Source organism: Microcaecilia unicolor, chromosome 14 (assembly GCF_901765095.1).
Source record: "Microcaecilia unicolor chromosome 14, aMicUni1.1, whole genome shotgun sequence".
Classification (NCBI taxonomy): domain Eukaryota; kingdom Metazoa; phylum Chordata; class Amphibia; order Gymnophiona; family Siphonopidae; genus Microcaecilia; species Microcaecilia unicolor.
This window is the reverse complement of record NC_044044.1, coordinates 10,236,306-10,258,442: the sequence shown is the minus strand read 5'-3', so window position 1 is coordinate 10,258,442 and position 22,137 is coordinate 10,236,306. Positions and strand designations below refer to the sequence as shown.

The following is a 22,137-nucleotide window of genomic DNA, read 5'->3' as shown; positions in this document are numbered from 1 at the left end:
TTTTGTATTTCACAATGGCCCTGGAGTAGAGAGATTTGTGTTGCTATTGCTCAGACGACATGAAAATCAGAATTGTGTTTTTGTATTTCCTGGAAGTGTGCTAGTTCTGATCTGTGACTGAGTTCTCATGGGGTAAACCATTAGCATCAGTATAGGCTGAGCCTACCAGAGCAGTAGGTCAACTAATCACCTGTCTGGGGATATCAGGAGTCAATGGTCCATGGGTGCTAGCATGTCGATGGCTCAGTTTTCCTATAGGAGAACCAGATTTAGCTTCAGGCTGAGTAGAACTAGGGGTTCCAGGTTTGGTTCTCTTAGGGAATCTCCACCTCCTCCTTTAGGATGTTGACTTGGCTTTGCATTCCTCTGCTCCAGCAGGCACAACACTATTTGTATGTTGGCTTCAAGATTTATCCGTTTCCATTATTCAGTGTCTGGAATTTCCATGTTCTGTTTGGGGATTTGCTGTGTGGAAGAATCCTGGGAAAGTCCCTTTTTCCCGGCCCATTTGGCTGACTCACTAGTCTTAACAGCTTGACTGGTTGTGGTTGACTGGTAGGTTTTGCTAACAGGTGGCCTAGCAGAAGACCTCCCTCCCTCCACCCTGTGGAGGTACAGGAAGGGCATCTACCTCCAATAACAAGGCAGTTTGTATGGATCTAACTCCCAGCTTATGATCCTTGGTCTTCCGCTGGTCCTTCCTCCATCTTGACCTGCCATGCTCCTGAGCTTAGTCTTATAACTTCTCAGCATGCCTCACCAAGGTGGAGATGGGTTCATGTTCTTTATCTTCCAGATAGATTTTCATATCCAGTGTCAAAGTTCTCAAGAATAAGGCCTTGAACTTTGCATCCTCCATCTTCTGGGGATTGGACTCAAAATAATAATAAGTCTGTCTTAACTAAAAACCATAGTTCCTGGGTGACTGACCTTCTCCATATTTCATTTTGTATGCCACCTATTGAGCCCATAATGCTTAATCAGTGTCTGTTCGAATGCAGCCAAATTCGCCTACTCTTAGGACAATTTGGAGGCTAAGACCTGTCAGCATGAATCCAAGAATGTCCATGGCAATAGGGTGATTATATCCTGGTCTCTTTTTATCCCTAGTACATCTAACGCATCATGGATCTGCTACAAGCACCAAAGCGTAGAGTATTTTCAATGATTAAACTAAAATTTGACTTCAGTTTGTAAATGTTTGAACATAAGAACATAAGCATAGTAACATAGTAAATGATGGCAGATAAAGACCTGTACGGTTCATCCAGTCTGCACGACAAGATAAACTCATTTTACATGGTATGCAGAGGCCGGGCCCGGGGCAAGGCCGCCCCGTCTCCGCTGCCCCGCCTCCGCCGCCCCATCGCTCCCCCTGCCGCTGCCGTCCCCCATGGCTCCCCCCGCTGCTTCAATCCCCAGTCTCACCTGCCTGCCTCCATGGCTCTGGGCCCCCTGCATTCAAAGCGGCAGTCACAGATCGCCTCTCTTCTGGCCTTCCCTCTGTGTCCCGCCCTCGTCTAATGTAACTTCTGGTTTCCACGAGGGCGGGACACAGGGAGGGAAGGCTCGAAGGGAGGCGATCTGTGGCTGCCGCTTCAAATGCAGGAGGCCCGGAGCCGAAGAAGCAGGCAGGTGAGACCGGGGACTGCAGCACTGGCGGCCTGACACCGGTGCCAGGACCACCTTGGAGTCCTTGGCCCGGGGAATTTTGTCCCCCCTGCCCTCCCCCTCGGCGGCCCTGCCCAGCACTGTTCTTGTACTAAAAGTTCTGAAGCTAACATCAAAGCCCCTTAAAATTTACATTCTAGCCCATCCATATCTATTCAGTCACGATCAGGTTGTAGACCATAGAAGTCTGCCCAGTCTGCCCAGCACTTGTTTGGCTTCCCAATTACCGGTGTTGCCACCCAATCTCCGCTAAGATTCCGTGGATCCATTCCTTCTAAACCATTGGCGCTGAATATAGGCATAACCAATTAACTTTTTAGCGGCAAAAGTAAACCCAGATATTCAATACACTGAAACCTTCTGCTCAGTGTACTGCTGCGACTAGGAAAGCGAATAGAATGTTGGGTATTATTAGGAAAGGTATGGAGAACAGGTGTGAGGATGTTATAATGCCATTGTATCGCTCCATGGTGCGACCGCAACTTGAGTATTGTGTTCAATTCTGGTCGCCGTATCTCAAGAAAGATATAGTAGAACTGGAAAAGGTGCAGCGAAGGGCGACGAAAATGATAGCGGGAATGGGACGACTTCCCTATGAAGAAAGACTAAGGAGGCTAGGGCTTTTCAGCTTAGAGAAGAGACGGCTGAGGGGAGACATGATAGAGGTATATAAAATAATGAGTGGAGTGGAACAGGTGGATGTGAAGCATCTGTTCACGCTTTCAAAAAATACTAGGACTAGGGGGCATGCGATGAAACTACAGTGTAGTAAATTTAAAACAAATAAGAGAAACTTTTTCTTCACTCAACGCGTAATTAAACTCTGGAATTCGTCGCCGGAGAACGTAGTGAAGGCAGTTAGCTTGGCAGAGTTTAAAAAGGGGTTGGACGGTTTCCTAAAGGACAAGTCCATAGACCGCTACTAAATGGAATTGGGAAAAATTCACAATTTCGGGAATAACATGTATAAAATGTTTGTACGATTTTAGGTAGCTTGCCAGGTGTCCTTGACCTGGATTGGCCGCTGTTGTGGACAGGATGCTGGGATCGATGGACCTTTGGTCTTTTCCCAGTACGGCATTACTTATGCACTTATGTAATGCCGGTCACTGGATATAACCCGGCATTGAATATCGGGGCCTATCATCTCAAAATAGGCCTATACTTTAACATTAAGGAGAGAAAGATCTTGACAACTGGTAAAATTAATAATTTCATACTTGATGGAGAAGTAATAGAAATATTTTATTTATTTTGTTTAATAGGATTTATTTACAGCCTTTATGAAGGAGTTCACTCAAGGCAGTGTACAGTAAGAATAAATGAAACATAAGCAATAGACAATTACAGCAGTAAAAATATTCAAATAACAATACAAAGAGTGGCATGGTATACTACATACAATGTCAACCCAATATGTATTAAAACGTTTTAATAGACAGCGTAGTGTATATGCAAAGATGCAACATATAGATGGGTAAGAGGAGTTAGAAAATAAGGGGACTAATTTAAAGAATGTTGCACATGAGGTCAGAGGGGTGATTAAATATGATCTCAGCTAGGGTGAGAGTAGATAAACATGTCCCGCTGCAGTATGTGCAGCCCGTGTCACTCCTTGTGTGTATGAGTGAGACTAACAAGTTAGTTACTTCTTCCATTAAAGGCCTGGTTGAAGAGCAAAGCTTGCACCTGCTTCCTAAAATATAGATAGTCTTGTGTTAAGTGAAGCTTTTCAGGGAATGCATTCGGAGCTACTCCGAAGAAGGCTCACTTGTGGGAATCACATCGTGTAATGTCTTTTGGAGAGGATGTGGTTAGGGATACTCCTTAGGATGACCTTAGTGTCCTTGAAGGTGTGTAGAGGGTGATCCTATTCAAGTACTTGGGGCCTTTCCTTTAACAGCCTTGAAGATCAGACATAAGAGTTTTAAATTTAGCCTTGTATTGTACTGGTAGCCAATGAAGTTTTTGCAAAAATGGTGTGATGTGGTCACATCGCTTGCAACCTTCTAATAGTCTTGCTGCAGCACTCTGAATCAACTGGTGCTGGTGAAGGCCCTTTGTAGTCAGACCATTGTACAGTGCATTACGGTAATCCAGTCTTGATGTTATCATAGCTTGCACAACTGGGATACGATTTACCTTCTCGATGTAAGGAGAGAGACAACTTCAATCTTCTTGGATCAATAATCAATAATAAAACAACAAGCCGTCAAGAAATCCAATGGCCTATTGCTCTTGGCTGAAAGTTAGGGATGGGAGTGGGGTGATGTATGTGTGGGTGGGTGTGTCTACACCCTACCCAGGCCACTCCTGCAGCACCTCTTCTTCTTCTTCATCTAGCAGTACCTGTGTTCCCTGCTAGCCACACTTTCTTTTATCTCTTTTGATCTACTTGTGCATCCTACCACTGATGTCAGTGTCACCGACAGATGAACAAATAAAACCACAAGATAAGCACATTTTTATTTCATAAAATGCACTACAAAGCTTAAACGCTAAGGGGCCCTTTTACAAAGCAGCAGTAGAGCTACAGCTCATGTAGCCATAGGCGCCGACTCCATGGGTACTGTGAGTGCTCAAGCACCCCCAATATTTCACCCACCGGAAGTTTGTTCACCCACTGAAAGTTCGTTCCCTCCCTCCCTTCCATCGAGTTCCAGGCCCCCTCCCTCCAAATTTTGAAAATCATTATTTTATCTCGTCGGGGTTAGGGCGGCAGCAGCGGTAAAAAGCATGCAGGCTTGGCTCGGTGCTTAGTTGTTTTCCCTTCTCTCTCTCTCTCTCAGCTCTGGTCCCGCCCTCATTTCCTGTTTCCGCACAAGCCATAACCCGAACGAAGTAAAATAGATGACTTTTAAAATTTGGAGGGAGGGGGCCTGGAACTTGAAGGGAGGGAGGGAGGAAGGGAGGGACGACGACCCTGGAACTGGGAGGGAGGGAGGGAAAGGAGAGAGAGAGGGGAGGGAGGTGGAGGGAGGATGAGGGAGGGAGAGGGAGGGAGGACAGGGGAGAGGGAGGGGGGATGAGGGGAGAGGGGGAGGGGGAATGCACCACCTGTAAAAAAAAAAATTCAGCACCCCCAATCATTTTGAAAAGTTGGCTCCTATGCATGTAGCACACGCATTACCGTCAATTAGCACACCCACTCGCTGCGCGGTTTCCCGCGACAGAAACTTTTTCTATCGTCTACCGCAGGGGCGTTCCCGACAGTGATTGGCAGCGCAGTACTGTACGAGTACTGTGTGTTTAGAGCATGAGCCCTTACCGCTAGGTCAATGGGTGGCGGAAAGAGCTCAGGTAGTAATTAGCCAGGCACTACTTTTCATTTTAGCACACAGCCATTTACTGCCCCCTTAAAAAGAGCTTTTTTCCCCCCAGCCGCCGCAGTAGAAAATGGCCAGCAAAAACACGCACCCACCCTACCGCAGGCCACATTTTACCACGGCTTAGTAAAAGGACCCCTAAAACGTTTTATTATACATAATAATAGCAAAGGTCAAACACTCCCCCCTCCCCCCACACATCTGACAAACGCCATATTTCAGTAAATCTGTTGGCATCAGGGATAAACCGTATGTAAAAATAAAAATCTTATAAGAAATCCTGCTGTCTGCCCCTAAGGCTGTGTTTATCATAGGCACCAACATTTCAAAATGATTGGAGATGCTAAATAAATTGGACATCCTCCCAGTACCCACAGAACTGGCTTCTATGGTATTAACTTCCACCTCCTCTTTTTCAAGAAATGTTTACTCAGATAGTGAAGGGGGGGGGGGGGGGGGCTTTAACAACCTCTTATTCTTCACAAGCATGTTCCCTGTCTTGTCTTTTGTTTCTTGTGTTGGCTTTGTTTCAAAGTTTAAAAAAGTTTGCCAGAAAGGAAAACTTCCTTGAGGTCAGTATAACTTTTCACATCAGCTCTCCCCTTGATATAAAATTTCCAACATTTCAGCATTTCCCTCTCATCTCTCCATCTTTTGTGGCAAGGCTACCCCCCCCCCCCCCTCAATTCAGTCTGATAATTAGGATCAATATTTTCAAGACTTTTAAGGGTACAGGAGAGTGGTCATTTAGGATTTCTTTCTTTCTTTTTTGGCAAGGCTCTGTTTCCCCGCCTATAATTCCTCATCTGCTAGTGATTACGCGTCTGTGGTGGGGCAGCTACTGGGGAGCTGGGCGGCTTGTCCCGTAGACGAAGGGAAGGAAAGGAAAGGAAGGATGCAGCCGCTCTCTCTCCTCTTTCTGGCAGTGCTGGCATGGGTAGCAACCTTGGGCAAGGGGCAGCAGGAAGCGCCGCGGCCAAACGTCACAAGGTAATGTGGCCCCTGTAACTCTCAGAGGCCCAGGGGCATTTGAAATACAGCACGAAGCGCCTTTCTCCCCACTTGCATTTCAGGTCTGTCAATATATGCAGTACATGCTTCTGACATGTGTATGAATCAGTGTCTTTGTATGTGTGGCAGAGTTTGCACGTGTTGATCAAACGGGAGAGGGGCGAAGAATGGGACATCTGTGATTTGTCAGAGATACTGTTTGTCACTTAGTGAACCACTGTCCTATTTGTGATGATGTATTTCGCTCTGTGTGCCTGCGAACCATCAGTGTTTCATAGATCACTTCTATGTTCTTGTGTCTGAATAACACACTATTAAGTACAGTGTGTGTGCACACCTCAGTAGCAGGGAGCTTCTCTCTCACCAACACACCATAGGTTTACCTATAGGTGGAGCAGGCAAATGCCTAAAGATGGCGGCCCCAGTGGGGTGACTCCTCTGCCTCTGTGCAGAACTGTTAAAAGGGGCCAGCATGTATTATCAAATATCGGAGAAAAACTCCATCAAGGCTGGTCATAGCTTTGAAGGAGGACTCCCTAGCTGTGGGGGGTGGGGGAGGGGGGGTCACATCCTGCTGCCTAAGAACAGCTGGGGGTATAGATGTGATACTGCCAGTGTGCCTGCATACCTCAGAGGCAGGGGGCTTCTCTCTTACTGACACTCCAGAGCCTGGGGGGTTCTGTCTCTGCATACCATACATCTGGATATGTTTCACATTTTTGCAAGTACTTTTCAAACAAACCAGAGCTACCGACCCCAGTCCAAATCAGCGGTCTGACTCTTTTTGCAGACTCAGAGAATGATTAGTTTGGCTTTCTTTGTAAACAGTATCAGTTCCAAACATCTGGATTCATTTAAGTCGGTCTCGCTGGCAGCAAAATGCAAGGGATGAGCCAAGACCACGCACATTCCCTGAAGTTTTTATCTTTTTATACTTCTTAAAGGAGAACAGTATATGGTGGCTCTCAGCAGTAAAATACGGATGTCAGAACTTCTACGGAAGGAAGATCCTCAACCACTACAAGGGCAAGTCAATAAAGGCACCTGCATTTAAGTGCTGCTTGCACATGTGTGGCATAGCCAGACCCAGTAACTTATTTGGGCCCTTCCACGCCACACCACGCCACGCCACACCACACCACACCACACCACCCCGCTGGAGATATTTTTAAAATTATAGGATTTATTTACCTACCCCACATCAATATATCTCCTGCTCCTTGGTGTCCCGGCACCTGCCCGCCCATCGCTGAATCCCGTCCCTCCCCCGCGTATCTTACAGGCGTCCCCAGCACCTGCAGTGATTCATTAATGCTGCCTGTGCCAGCCCTGCAGACTTCCATCAGCCGAGTCCCACCCTTGCTGACATCATTTCCTGTCTCCTGTCTGGCCCACCCAAGACCCACTTGTAGCTACACCACTGGTAAAGGTACAGAATACCAGTATGTGGCAGCAGTGTAGTGTTTTGTAAGGATGTTACTAAGGGCGTTCACATGGGTCAGGCTGCTACATACCTGCACAACTTACAAAACACTGTACTTTACTTGCACCCATGCTCCATTAAGGCACCTAAATTTTAAGTGTGCCAATACTGGGTTATGCTTTAATGGAATCTAGCCACCTAGATGCTCTTAATAGGCTCTCACTTATGCATAGGGGCACATAAAAGGAGGTGCCCATTTATAGAATTGCCCCATGTGTCCTCTCTTGTGAGGCCTCTCTCCTAAACAGGGTCATTTCCCTGCACAGGCCTACTGGATCCAAAGGTCATAAGAACATACGACTAGTCATACTGGGTCAGACCAGTGATCCATCTAGTCTAGTATCCTGCTTTCAACAGTGGCCAATGCAGGTCACAAGTACCTGACAACATCTCAAAAGAGTAGAAACATTCCTGAATCTTAAAGAGTAACAAGATTTCGGAACCCCAAAGAGCAGAAACATTCCAGAATCCAAAAAAGTAGCAACATTCCATGCTCCCGATCCCAAGGCAAGCAGTGACTTCCCCATATCTATCTCAATAGCAGACTATAGACTTTTCCCCCAGGAATTTGTCCAAACCTTTTTTGTAAAAGACAAAGCAATCCACAGTGGTGGAAGAACACTGTAGTCCCACAGAAAATATGTCAAGTCAGAAACTGTGGGAATGGACTATGGCTCCCCAAGGACAAACAATGAGAACTCCAACTTTCCAAATAATCTATTGATGACTGCAAACTCGACACAGTACTGTGTTTCAGCCTGGAAGGTCTTCCTCAGGAGTCTGAGCATTGGTATCTAGTGAAAAAATGTCCATTGATTCAATGATGTGTCAGCAGGTCTCCCTTCCGCTCTTTGGCCCAGGTCAACCCTGCTTAGCAGACATGCTTCACTGCTGATCTTTCTCCCTTGCAGCACCAGTTGATTTCAATTCCTCGCCCTTCTGCCACCGCTTCCTCACAAGACTGCTTCTTTTAGTTTGCCGTTCAATAATGACCCCCAACAAACAGACAAACTCCAGCAGTCTTATAATAAAGGGATTCACTTTTATTCACAGCCGTTCAATTGTAGTGAATCCAGCAACACAGTACAACGATCTCAATTTGCAGTCTTTGACAAGTTCATGTTCACAATGCCAGACAGAGATTTCCTAAGTATAGTTCAATGACCGTTACCCTCTCTCTTTTACTCTCAGTTAGTTGCTAGGTATCAAGTTCCACAGCAGCTCCTTGCAACACACACAGTATTTAACTTCTCATACCCTTGGCCTTCTTAAGCACTTGCTGCCACAGATTTCTTCCCAGCCGTATCAATCCTGTCCTCCCCTTTCTAGACAGTTGAGGCACTACTTATTTGGGCCCTTCCACGCCACGCCACGCCACGCCACGCCACGCCACACCACCCCGCTGGAGATATTTTTAAAATTATAGGATTTATTTACCTACCCCACATCAATATATCTCCTGCTCCTTGGTGTCCCGGCACCTGCCCGCCCATCGCTGAATCCCGTCCCTCCCCCGCGTATCTTACAGGCGTCCCCAGCACCTGCAGTGATTCATTAATGCTGCCTGTGCCAGCCCTGCAGACTTCCATCGGCCGAGTCCCACCCTTGCTGACATCATTTCCTGTCTCCTGTCTGGCCCACCCAAGACCCACTTGTAGCTACACCACTGGTAAGGTACAGAATACCAGTATGTGGCAGCAGTGTAGTGTTTTGTAAGCTCTTCACCTTAGCACCAGCAGTCTGTGCACATGCCGCCACCTCCATTCTCTCCTCTTCATTCTCCTCCTTTTTATCCCATTCCATCTCCTCTACTTCCTCCCAGGGCTCCCTCAGCCGCTCTTCATCACCCTGATCAGAGACCATCTCCCAATCCTGCTCCTCCTCCTCTTGTGTTGGGTCAGGTGCATTGTGGGAATCGTGGTTCCTAGGCTCATCCCTTATTCTAATTGGTCTCTTGACCACTAGAGGACGCATTCCCAGTCTATAAGGGATCTGCACATGTCTTATACTCCCTCCCCGGGGCTGCTCTCGCTTTCCCTTTCCCTGAGACCGTCCTCTCAGTAACCCCTTACAGATGCTATTAAACATCAAAGGGATGTTGAAAAAAAATGGTCTTGAGAAAGATCTTGGGTGAGCCATCGTCCATTCCCACTGTTTCAAAACTTTTTAAAACCCAGATACACTAACCACTTTTCTCATTATCAAGGCAGAATTTGCGTAGCAGCCTACCTGTACAGTCTGGTGGTTTTATTATACACTTACTTGCATAAATTTAAAACACGTGCACAGTTGCATGTATATTGTGTTCCTTGTATGATAGATAGTAAAACTATGTACTCAGCCCTTGAAGCTGGGAAGGAGGAAGGACGCCGAATGTGCTTCTGATTCTTGAGATTCCTCAGCTTCTTCCTCCTACTCTTCATCTTCTAATGAGGATTTGGTGGGGGAGTCATGGTGTTTCCCTGGGGCAGGGCAGGAACTGCTCTCGCAGTCCACGGCATGGGTATCTCAGCAGGGCCATAATCTTAGCGAGACTGCCCCTCTGGATTCTCAAATTTCGCAGAAGTTGTGGTTGAAGATTCATAGGAGGAAGTATGTGGACGTTTTCTCACTGTTGGAATGAGAGCAGAAGGGTGATGCTAAGTGGAAGAAGAAGAAGGAGGAGCTTTGATGGAAAAAGTGGAAGGTTTCATGGAATATATTCAACTGGGTGCTTGGTTTTAATATTTGTGGTAGTATGTTAGGTGGAGCAAAGCCGGCTCTTTACCCTGGCTTGTTGAGATATTCGGATCTTGTTTTGCGGTCTTATCGGACCTTTGGTGGCTTGTCGTGGTTAAACTACAATGAGCTGTTTCATAAGGGTCTTCCAAAGGATAAGTTTGAGGTCTGGGATTTTCAGGATGTAGATGTTTGGCATATAGCTATGACCCTTTTTGTGTGCGGCTCTTTCAGGCTGGGCCTTCCTTCAGGACTGTTCCAGTGGGAGGGGGTTCCACCAGTTTCTTTGGGGGAACATCCCAGTGCAGCAGGAATTTTGGGGGGATTGGGGTCTGCTGGGTCCTGGTTTGGATTGTGTTGGGGGGAGGAAATGTGTGTGTGTGGGGGGGATGTTTTCAATTCAACACTGGTCGTTGCAACAGACCTGCATGTTGATTCTAGAACCTCTGCAGTCAATGTCAGGGACCTCATCCTGCCTTTTGGTGCAGCAGCTCTTGCAATTGGCGTTGGGGACTGGCAGGTCAGGGTGTCCTGCCGGGTGCCTCTGGACCTATTGGTCAAGGTGTCTTCTCTCATTAAGCTGTCAGCTTTGGCCCAGTGGTTGCAGCAGTATCCGAATAGGGCTGCTGCTCAGTTTCTGAGGGAGAGCTTTTCCCTGGGCTTTGTCATTCCTTTAGCAGGCTTCTCTTTGCAGCTGCACTCCTGCAACATGCCCTCCGTTGCTTTGCATGCCTCCATCATCTGCAATAAGCTTCAGAAGGAATTGCAACTTGGCTGCATTGCGGGATCTCTCCAGGCTCCTCCTTTTGAGGAGCTCGTGGTTTCCCCTCTTGGGGTGGTGCTCAAGAAGGAACCTGGGAAATTCCATTTAATTTGTCTTATCCCTACGGTGGCGGTGTGAATGCTTATATTGACCCCAGTCTATGTACAGTGCATTATGTCTCTTTTGATCAGGATGTTGAGATGTTGCAGGTGTTGGGTCCTGGTGTTCTTATGGTGAAGGTGGATATTGACTCGGCCTTTCGGCTGCTGCGCTCCACCCTGGGTCCTTTCATTTGTTGAGATTTCAGTTTGAGGACCTCTTTTACTATGACTGTTGTATGCCTATGGGCTGCTCAGTATCCTGTGCATACTTTGAGGCGTTTTCTACTTTTGTGCATTGGGTCATACGACAGGTGGCAGAGGCTGATTCCATCGTGCATTATTTAGATTACTTTTTGTTTGGTGGTCCTGCGTCCACATCACAGGGTCAACAACTGTTTTTGGCTTTCCAGCTTGGTTCATGGGAGTTGGGAACATATTTGGCAGCCAACAAATTTCAAGGGAAGTGTACAACTTTGGCATTTTTGGGTATTGAGCTGGACTCTGTATGGATGGAGTCCCGCCTGCCTAAGGAAAATGTGTCTGAACTGTTGGAGACTATTGAAGGGGTTTCATGTAAGCACAAGATTAGTCTGCAGGAAATTCAATCCTTGGTGAGGCAGTCTAATTTTGCAGCCCGAGTGATTCTCATGGAGCGGGTTTTTTCTCGTAGGTTGGCTTTACTGTCCCGGAGCTTTTCTGATGCGGCTTCCCCAGCTTGTGTGAGAGGATTTACGCCTCTGGTGTGGTTTTTTGTTGCAGTTTAATTGGCTGTGTATGTGGTGGCTCAGGATTTACAGCTGTTTACAGACATGTCAGAGAGTCTCAGTTTTGGTATTTATTTTCTTGGTGCATGGTGTGCGTAACCTTGGTCAGATTGGTGGAGGGAGTTGGGGTAGTGTGCTAACATTGCTTTGTTGGAACTGTTCCTGCTGTGGGTGGCTTTGGTAGCGCTATAGAAATGATTTGTAGTAGTTGTAGTGGTAGTGTTGGGTGAGCGTCTTGTGAATAGGCTTATGATTCTGTACTCAGATAATGTGGTCATGGTGGAGGCTGTGAATAAGCAAACAGCCCGCTGCTTTTTGTTGATGGAACTGCTTCGTTGCTTGCACCTGAATCTCACTTTAACTGTACAGCATGTCCCTGGAGTGCATAATGAGAAGGCTGACACTCTTTCTTGTTTCCAGTGGACCCATTTTCGAGTGTTGGCCCCCTCGGCGGACAGCGTGCACACGGAGATGCCTGCAGAGTTATGGCTCAGTTTCAGGGAATCTTCGAGATCTTCCTGAAAGGGGCGTTAGAGGAGAATACCTGGAAGGCATATTGGGCTGATGGATTCATTTTCTTCAATTCCTGCAGCTGACATCTAGCAGCAGTGTTTTCCGTTTCTGAGCATGGTCTGGTGGACTTTCTAGTGTTTGCAAAGTATGTGGGCTGGTCCTATGGGATGGTGGTCCAGTTGCTGGCCAGTCTGGGAATGTTTTTTCTGATCCAATGGCATATTCTTTGGTGTAACATTGTTGTGTGGGCATGCATAGGGGGGGGGGGGCTGCAGAGGGGTTCTGGTTCTCTTGTGTGTTTGCCCATTCTGCATGATACCTTCCTGGCTTTGTTGTCCATTTTGATATGGGGCAATTCTATAAGCGTTTATTTATTTGGATTTTGTTCACACGTTTTTTTAGAAGTAGCTCAATGTGAGTTACACTCAGGCAGTCTAGATTGTTTTATAATGGATGCTATTATTGTGGAAAAGTGTGCATTTCTGATTTTGAGGTGGTGCTTTTAGCTTGCCTTTTCTATTGCATTCTTTGCAGCTTTGAGGGTGAGGGAATTGGTGGTACCCTCTAAGCACGCTACTGGGCATTTGGCCTTGATTTTGTCTGATATTGTACAGCAGCCTGGTCTTCACTCTTTGTTTCTTCACCATTCCAAGACAGAGCAGTTGGTACGTGGTACCTGGGTTCATCTTTGGGCATCTTGGTGCTTGGCATCCTGCCCTGTTCTCTGTACTTGGGCTTATGTGTGATGCTAGCCCTGCTCCTAAATCCTTTCCATTCTGCTCCTTATGAGGCTACTCTCCTGACTGTTTCCCATTCAGCTGTCATCCGGGATCCTCTCCTGCAAGACTTCTCCCTTGATTCTACATATGGCTTCCATCCGGGATCCTCCCCTGCAAGGCTCCTTCCTTAATTCTGACTCTCATCAAGGATCCTCCCCTTGCCTGGCCTCCGTCTTAACTCATTCCCATAAGGATATATTTAAGCTGTGGCATACTTATTATAGGTTGGAAGTTGTGGTGTGGGGAAGGTTGTGATGTGTAAAATACACACAGCTTAACCTGGCTCATTTCCTGGCAGTAAGAGGAGGTGAATGAAGCCTCAGGCTGCCTTTTAGGTTATACACAATGTGCTCCATTCATGCTGCTACTCAAAGCCACTTGGAACTGACAGAAGAACCTGAAACCACGGATCTGAAAGGAGAATTTACACATCACATACCCTTCATACTTTGACAAACACCACACCAGCAAGCTGAAAGCCTTTCACTTTCCCCCTGCATCTGCGGACACAGTGAGAAGAAAATCTTCTGTGATAGTTTCCAGCTGGTTCATGCCAGGAATTGTGCACTTGTGAGGTCACTAGTGACAGCTCAGCTAGTGTATGTGAGTTCACTAGTGATATCCTAGCTAGACTGGAGCACTAAGATCCATCATTAGTGACACAGCTTAGCTAGTGCAGAGCAGTAGTTTGTAGTGTATGCAAGGTCACTAGCATGGGCGTAGTTTGACTGTTTCATTTGGGGGGGGGGGGGGGGGGGGCAAAGGATGGAGATGAAGGAAGGAATGGAGAAAGAGCTGGCTTTTTTGTGAATAACCATAATGAATATGTATGAGATCTCTCATACATATTCATTATGGTTATTCCCAAAAAAAGCCAGCTCTTTCTCCCTTCCTTCCTCCTAATCCAGAACTCCCTCTTCCTCTCGAGTAGTATTTCCCCACCCCCTTTCCCATACCACGCCAGTGTAGACCTTAGAAATGCATAAGCTCTATATGTAGATCCTTCAAGAGGTAGTGTGTCATGATTTAGGCTCTAAAACCCTTTCTGATGTTTTGGCGCCACCTCAGTAAGGCCAACACACAATCTCTCCACTGCAAAACACTATACACAAACTTGTCCAAAAATCCACTTATAAACTTACCAAACCATAACAGCACTAATTCCAAGGACAGGACGAGCTACAACCTTATGCGTGGAAAGGCAGCACTGTAATTACACCGGGCTCTAAAACACCAGTACACAACCTAGTGAAACAAAAACAAAACAAAAAGGGCTGCAAATAATACTACACACTAGCAGAATACTGCACCTTGATCACACATGAAAAACACATGACACAACAGATATGACACAAGGAACTAGAAATAAAAAAGTATGAAGACAAAATACTGAACTGGAAAGTTACCTCGAGAAGTTAGACTTCAGCAATACTAGAAAAATTGAAACTTACGTGCAAAATATCACAGATGCACATTTCCAAAAGCTCACATATTCCAATTAATAAACTCTGAATAAAATAATTTTTTCTACCTTTGTTGTCTGATCATTTAGTCTTTCTATTCACTTTGGTCCCAGTGTCTTCTGTTTTATGCAGTGTCTTCTTTCCATTTGATATTTCTTCACTCACCATGTCCGCCATCCTCCTGTGTCCTTATCAGGGGCATAATCGAAAGGGAAGAGTGCCCATCTTTCGACACAAATCAGGAGATGGGCGTCCTTCTCTCAGGGTCGCCCAAATCGGCATAATCGAAAGCCGATTTTGGGCGTCCTCAACTGCTTTCTGTTGCGGGGACAACCAAAGTTCATGGGGGTGTGTCAGCAGCATAGCGAAGGCGGGACGGGGGCATGGTTAAGAGATGGGCATCCTCAGCCGATAATGGAAAAAAGAAGGGCGTCCCTGACGAGCATTTGGCCGACTTTACTTGGCCCTTTTTTTTTTCATGACCAAGCCTCGAAAAGGTGCCCGAACTGACCAGATGACCACCGGAGGGAATCGGGGATGACCTCCCTTTACTCTGCCAGTGGTCACCAACCTCCTCCCACCCTAAAAAAAAAAAAAAATTTCCAGCCTCTATGCCAGCCTCAAATGTCATACCCAGCTCCATGACAGCAGTATGCAGGTCCCTGGAGCAGTTTTTAGTGGGTGTAGTGCACTTCAGGCAGGCCGGCCCAGGCCCATCCCCCCCCCACCTGTTACACTTGTGGTGGTAAATGTGAGCCCTCCAAAACCCACTGTATCCACATGTAGGTGCCCCCCTTCATCCCTAAGGGCTATGGTAGTAGTGTACAGTTGTGGGGAGTGGGTTTTGGGGGGTTCAGCACTGAAGGTAAGGGAGCTATGCACCTGGGAGCAATTTGTGAAGTCCACTGCAGTGCCCCCTAAGGTGCCTGGTTGGTGTCCTGGCATGTGAGGGGGACCAGTGCACTACGAATGCTGGCCCCTCCCACGACCAAATGCCTTGGATTTGGTCGTTTTTGAGATGAGCGTCCTCGGTTTCCATTATCGGCAAAAACTGAGGTCGTCAATCTCAACATTTAGGTCGACCATCTCTAAGGTTGACCTAAACGTTGAGATTTGGGCGTCCCCGACTGTATTATCGAAACGAAAGATGGATGCCCATCTTGTTTCGATAATACGGTATGCCCCGCCCATTTGCTGGGACATCCTCAGAGATGGGCGTCCTTAGAGATGGTCATCCCCGTTCGATTATGCCCTTCTACGCGTCCTGTCTACCATCTGTAGCCCTATCCCTATCCTTCCTCCAGTTTCAGCATCTGCCCTCAGTATTCCAATCCAGCCCTTAAATTCAGCAGTTTACCCTCCATCCATATCCAGCATTTCTCCTCACTCCCCTCCCCTCTCCTCCATCCATGTCCAGCATTTCTCCTCTTTCCCTTCTCCTCCATCCATCTGCATCTCCTTCCTTTGTCTTTCCTTCCCTCCATCCTTGTCCAACATTTCTCCTCTCTTCCCTGCCATCCGTGCGTCAGACCTGTGAGTTCAAGTAGACCGCTGCCGACCCGGTACTCAGACCAGGTTCTGCTTGGTGGCTGGACAACCCCGGATTTCACCTGCGCTGACCACCATTCCCCAGAGGTTGAGCCCCTAGGTGTGGGCGGGCGGCCTGCGGGGCTTACGAGATAGAGCAGGAAGTGGGGTGATGAACATAACAGCCAGACAGGCAGCAGGCAAGAGAGTGATCCAGCTACAGGCACAGTCAGTAGGCAGCCGGCAGCAGGTGAAGAGAGTAATCCAGGTACAGGCAGAGTTAGTAGGCAGGCAGCAGACATGAGAGTAATCCAGGTACAGGCAAGGTCAGGAGGCAGGCAGCAGACACGAGAGTAATCCAGGTACAGGCAAGGTCAGGAGGCAGGCACAGACACAAGAGTAATCCAGGTACAGGCAGAGTCAGTAGGCAGGCAGCAGACACGAGAGTAATCCAGGTACAGGCAGAGTCAGAAGGCAAGCAGCAGACATGAAAGTAATCCAGGTGCAGGCAGAGTCAGTAGGCAGGCTGCAGACACGAGAGTAATCCAGGTACAGGCAGAATCAGTAGGCAGGCAGCAGACATAAGAGTAATCCAGGTACAGGCAGAGACAGTAGGCAGGCAGCAGACACAAGAGTAATCCAGGTACAGGCTAAATCAGCAACGAAGAACAAAGTAGAGGAGAAGCACACTACTGAGCAAGTAACACCTACCAAAGTAGAAGCCGAAGCAAGGAATCTAGAGAGAGCTCAGCTGATAAAGTGCTGGCGTCTGACATCAGCAGGGAGAAGGGGCACAGCCATAGGGCAAGAGCAGGGGAAGGAGGAACCGGAAGACCAATAGGAGAGAAACAAGGGAAGCCAGGCAGAGGAAGAGCAGACCCAGGTGGGTGGAAGCAAAGCAATCAAGGAGCCTGGAAGCCAGGCAGAGAGAGAGCAGAGCCAGGTTCATGGAAGCAAAGCAAGGAGCCTGCAGCCAGAGAAGAACTGCACACACATGGCTCAGGGCTGTGCTAGTCAAGTGTGCATGTCGACGGGACCCTGCACAACCCGAGGACGCCGCTTGCGTAGAGGTAGGGGACATGACATCATGTCCAGCATTTCCCCTCTCTTCATCCATGTGCATCTCCTTCCTGACTTCCCTCTCCTCCATCCATCCATGTCCATGCCCTCTCCTCCTCCTCTCCTCCAGCAAATTTCCTCTCTCCCCTGCCCCCTCCATCCATCCATGTCCAGCAATTCTCCTCCCCCCTGCCCTCCCCTCCGTCCAGCGATTTCTCTTCTCTCCCCTCCATCCATGTGCATCTCCTTCCTCTCTTCCCTCCCCTCCATCCATGTCCAGCAACTCTCCATTCTCCCCTGCCCTCGCCTCCATCCATCCATGTCCAACAATTTTCCTCTCTCCCCTGCCCTCTCCTCCATCCATCCATATCCAGCAAATTCCCTCTCTCCCCTGCCCTCTTCTCAGTGTCCCGCCTTCCTCTGATGATGTATTTCCTGTTTCCGCGATGGCGGGACACTGTGAGGAAAGGGCAAGGCTGGAGGTGAACCCGCTGTGCTGTTCTCTTCACTGCCATTGCTGCGACTGAAAATAAAAGGTTTAAACACGGGGGGGGGGGGACAGGAAGGAACGGAGAGGAGGGCTGTCGGCGATCTGAGGGCGGGAAGGAGGGACCGACAGCTGCCTGCAGTGTTGCGCCAGCCCTGCATTTTTTTTGGGGGGGGGGCAATGTCCCCTCGGCCCCCTCCCCAAACTACGCCCATGGTCACTAGTGATATCTTAGCTAGACTGGAGCACAAAGATTCAGCAGATGTGCGTGTGAGAGCACTAGTGACAGCTTAACTAGAACAGAGCAGTAGCTTCTAGTGTATGTGAGGTCACAAGTGCTATCCTAGCTAGACTGGAACACTAGGATCCAGCAGATGATCACTAGTGATGGCTTAACTAGTGCAGAGCAGTAACTTCTAGTATATGTGAGGTCACTAGTGATATCCTAACTAGACTGGAGCACTAGGATCCAGCATATGTGTGTGTGAGATCAGTAGTGACACTGTAACTAGAGTGGAAGAGTGGGATTTAATATGTGCATGTATTTATGAGGCATTAGTGACATCCTTCTTAGATTGGATGTGAATTTAAGGCAAAGGAGGCTCCAGCAGAATGCAGACATTTGGAGGGCAATTAAATAACAGGAAATCTATTGTCAGGCTATTTGATAGACACAGAGGCACCTCTGCATCTTAATAAAATAACACCAAGAAAGCTGCAAGAATCAAGGCTAAAATGTCTGGTGCAAATATACATGGAATAACTATACAAGAGGCCTTTTATGCACACAAAATTACCCCCTAGGAGTTGAAAGTGCTGGGGAGCTATGGTAAAAGGTATAACTTTGTTTTCTTGTTTGTTTTTTTCTCTCCAAGGCCTGTGTTTCTGTGTGGAGGGGATCTAACAGCTGATTCTGGATACATCGCTAGTGAAGGGTTTCCAAATTACTACCCTCACAATAAGAAATGCACCTGGACCATTACGGTATTGTGTTCCTCTCACTCTAATACACATAATTTTTTCCCTTAGCAATTTTGATTTGCCCTCAGGGTACACACTGCATCAATAAGACTGAAAAGGAACCAGTTTATGTGTCTCTGGGCAAGTCACTTAACCCTCCATTGCCCCTGGTACAAAATAAGTACCTGAATATATGTAAACCGCTTTGAATGTAGTTGCAAAAACCTCAGAAAGGTGGTATATCAAGTCCCAGTTCCCTTTCCCCATTTGAGATTCTACATGGAATGTTGCTACTATTTGAGATTCTACAGCACTAACCACTAGGCTACTCCTCCACTAGCAACATTCCATATAGAAGCCTGCCCTTGCGGATCAGCAACACGGCCGCGCAGGCTTCTGTTTCTGTGAGTCTGTGAGTCTGTGAATACGTGCAGGACATCAGACTCACAGAAACAGAAGCCTGCGCGGCCGCATTGCTGATCCGCAAGGGCAGGCTTCTACATGGAATGTTGCTAGTGGAGGAGTAGCCTAGTGGTTAGTGCTGTGGACTTTGATCCTGGGGAACTGAGTTCGATTCCCACTACAGCTCCTTGTGACTCTGGGCAAGTCACTTAACCCTCCATTGCCTCTGGTACAAAATAAGTCCCTGAATATATGTAAACCGCTTTGAATGTAGTTGCAAAAAACCTCAGAAAGGCGGTATATCAAGTCCCATTTCCCTTTATTGAAGGAGCACACACTGTACTAACAACACTGAAAGAGGTGCCAGTTTACTAAAGGGGACCCCATAACAGTGGCAAGGAGCTGATTATAGGCTTCCTATAAGGCTGGGATATTCTGGATTTAGCATAGCTTCTGATATCTTGATTTCTCCGCCGAAGCCAGGTTGTTTGGCGCTGTCCTCTCTCCCTCCTCTCACTCAAGTAAACACAGAAACAAACCACTGCAGACACTTGTAATGAAAGGATTTGGAAGAGGCAAGTGTGTAATTATTCCGCACTTGTTTAAGCCCTGATGCAGCTCTTGATGTGGGAGGAAAGCTCAAGCTATACACAGCAGCAATGAGCAGGATAGCAACCTGTTCTGTGGTCTATGCTGGGATCAGAAGAGATCAGAAAAGGATTCGCTGCCCAGTCACCTCCTCTTTATAAGTTAATCACCCCTGTCCCATCAACACCCGCACCCCTCTTCTCTCAGCAACATCCATTCATTAGAAACCACTTACCCCTTCACTTCTCAGTAAAACCTTCATGATAAGATGATTCCCCATTACCACCCTCATACCTCCCAGCTGCCCTCTTTCCTCACTGGCATCTCTTCATTTTAAATAGCAAAAAAAAGCACCAAAAGTCTAAATAAGTCAGGACACAGTTCCTTTAATCGTATGACTTGAACATCAATCTTCCACAAATGACCCAACACGGGCCTTGTTTCGACTCACAGCACCTGCCTCAGGGGTCGTATGTGTTGTGCCATCTAATTGATTCAATGTGCAGTAATGGAACTTTTTCCCTTACTACTACTTATCACTTCTATAGCGCTACAAGGCATACGCAGCGCTGTACACCATACACGAAAAGACAGCCCCTGCTCAAAGAACTCACAATCTAAATTGGACGGGTAAACAGACAGAACAAGTAAGAGGTAGGTGAATTAAAGAGGAGGGGGTAGAAGGGTACAGGGCAAGTGAGTAGTGGTTAGGAGTCAAAAACAGAGTTAAAGAGGTGGGCTTTTAGCCTGGATTTGAAAATGGCAAGAGACGGGGCTAGAGGTACAGGCTCGGGAAGTCTATTCCAGGCGTGTATTCAGAGCATAAATGGTCTCTTTGTGCTTAAATCTGTGATCTCTTCATTTTAAGGCAGCCACCTCCTCTCCCTCCCAAACACTTTGCATCTTGAAGTGACACCCCCTCATAAGACTGAAATGTTTTTCAAACCTAATTTGAAAGACCTGTAAAGTGTTCTAACTCGTACTTTGTTTGAAAGGTCCTACATGGGCATCCCTCTGTAACCTAAAATAGCAAATAGCTAGCTGCCTGGGTACCTTCTATCGACCATCTCTTTCCTCTGCATCCTTGTGTCTTGCTGTCAGCAGGTCTCTGAATGATTTGATTGTGTCAAAAGCATCCACCTTGCCAAGGCCTACTACAAGTCTCTGGCTTAGATGTCTGAATGACATCTAAGATTTCTTATGCCCCCCCCCCCCCCCCCCCCCCGGGTTGTGAAAATGCATTTGAGCACTTAAGGCTCAGTGGTTTCAACCTTGACAACTTTCATCCACGGTTCACCATCTGCTGGATCCCTGCCAGGTGTCTGAGACAGGCTTTATAGGATTACTCCTGGGGGAATTCTCTGCACAGTTAAAATTCAGCAAAATATACAGTGTAGCCACTGTCTGAGTAGTAATTAATGTAAACCTAAAAAAAAGACAGAAGTTCTTATTCAAAGATGCACATTTTTTAAATTTTAGGTTCACATGTTCCCCGGGAGTACAGGAATTGTGCATTATTAGTTAGGGGTTGTTTTTTATTTATATACTGATTTTACTTTAACAATCCATAGAATCCAAGAGAAACTCTGAACTGCAGATAGTCCTAACTTCTTACAGCTCTCAATATTTGTGGCAATAGTACCTCGTCAAAATAGCCCCGTTAAAAAGGTCCAAATCTAAGCTAAAAGCCCACCTTTTTGATGGTGCTTTTAACTCCTAACCCTTATTCACTTGTTCAGAACCCTTATTTTATCATCCTCACTTTAATATTCCTTTTTCTCTTGTTTGTCCTGTTTGTCTGTCCTAAATAGATTGCAAGCTCTGTTGAGCAGGGACTGTCTCTTCATGTTCAAGTGTACAGCGCTGCGTATGTCTAGTAGCGCTTTAGAAATGATAAGTAGTAGTAGTAGTAGTACACCGCCTTGGGTGAATTTCTTTATAAAGGCGGTTAATAAATCCCAATAAATAAATAAAGTAAATAAATCTGGACCTGGGATTTGCACCAATGAGCGAGAGGGCAACTGTGCTTAACCCACCTCAAAAATTTCTTTAAATAAAGAGTTACTTCGCTCAACAAATATTTTCCAGAGAAGGGAAAGTGGTAAAACTAAAAGATATGAATTGAGGTTGCGGGGTGGTAGACTTAGGAGTAATGTCCGAAAATTCTTTTTCATGGAGAGGGTGGTAGATGCCTGGAATGACCTCACGAAGGCGTGGGATGAACACAGAGAATCTCTAATTAGAAAATAAATGCAACAAAAAACAAAACTTAAAGGGTTGCATATGTGTTTGCATGTCAAGTGGTGCTTAGATGGCAACTCTGGCTGCATCAACTAAGGCCGGAGCTGGGCTAGGTTGTACGATGTGAGTCCTGCATATGGTAATTCGGTTTAAGGTGGGCTGGAGAGAACTTCGACAAAAACTCTAATGGTTTGGGATACGAGGACAGTGCCAGGCAGACTTTTACGGTCTTTGTCCAGCAAATGACAAGACTGATTTGAATAGGCTGGAGTGGACTTTGA

At 46.9% G+C, this 22,137-nt stretch overlaps 2 protein-coding genes across 3 annotated transcripts in view; one reads left to right on the top strand and one right to left on the bottom strand.

The window, feature by feature from the left end:
- The window catches only part of LOC115457885 (membrane progesterone receptor epsilon-like), a 60,633-nt gene that overhangs the window by 4,797 nt on the left and 33,699 nt on the right, over positions 1-22,137 (bottom strand). The gene's annotated exons all lie outside the window — the stretch shown is intronic.
- LOC115457884 (procollagen C-endopeptidase enhancer 2-like) overlaps positions 5,826-22,137 on the top strand; it is a 45,674-nt gene continuing 29,362 nt past the window's right edge. The window contains exons 1-2 of the mRNA XM_030187556.1: positions 5,826-5,987; positions 18,541-18,649. Of these exons, the coding sequence (XP_030043416.1) occupies positions 5,893-5,987; positions 18,541-18,649 (204 nt within the window). The 5' untranslated portion in view covers positions 5,826-5,892. The remainder of the gene's footprint in view (positions 5,988-18,540; positions 18,650-22,137) is intronic.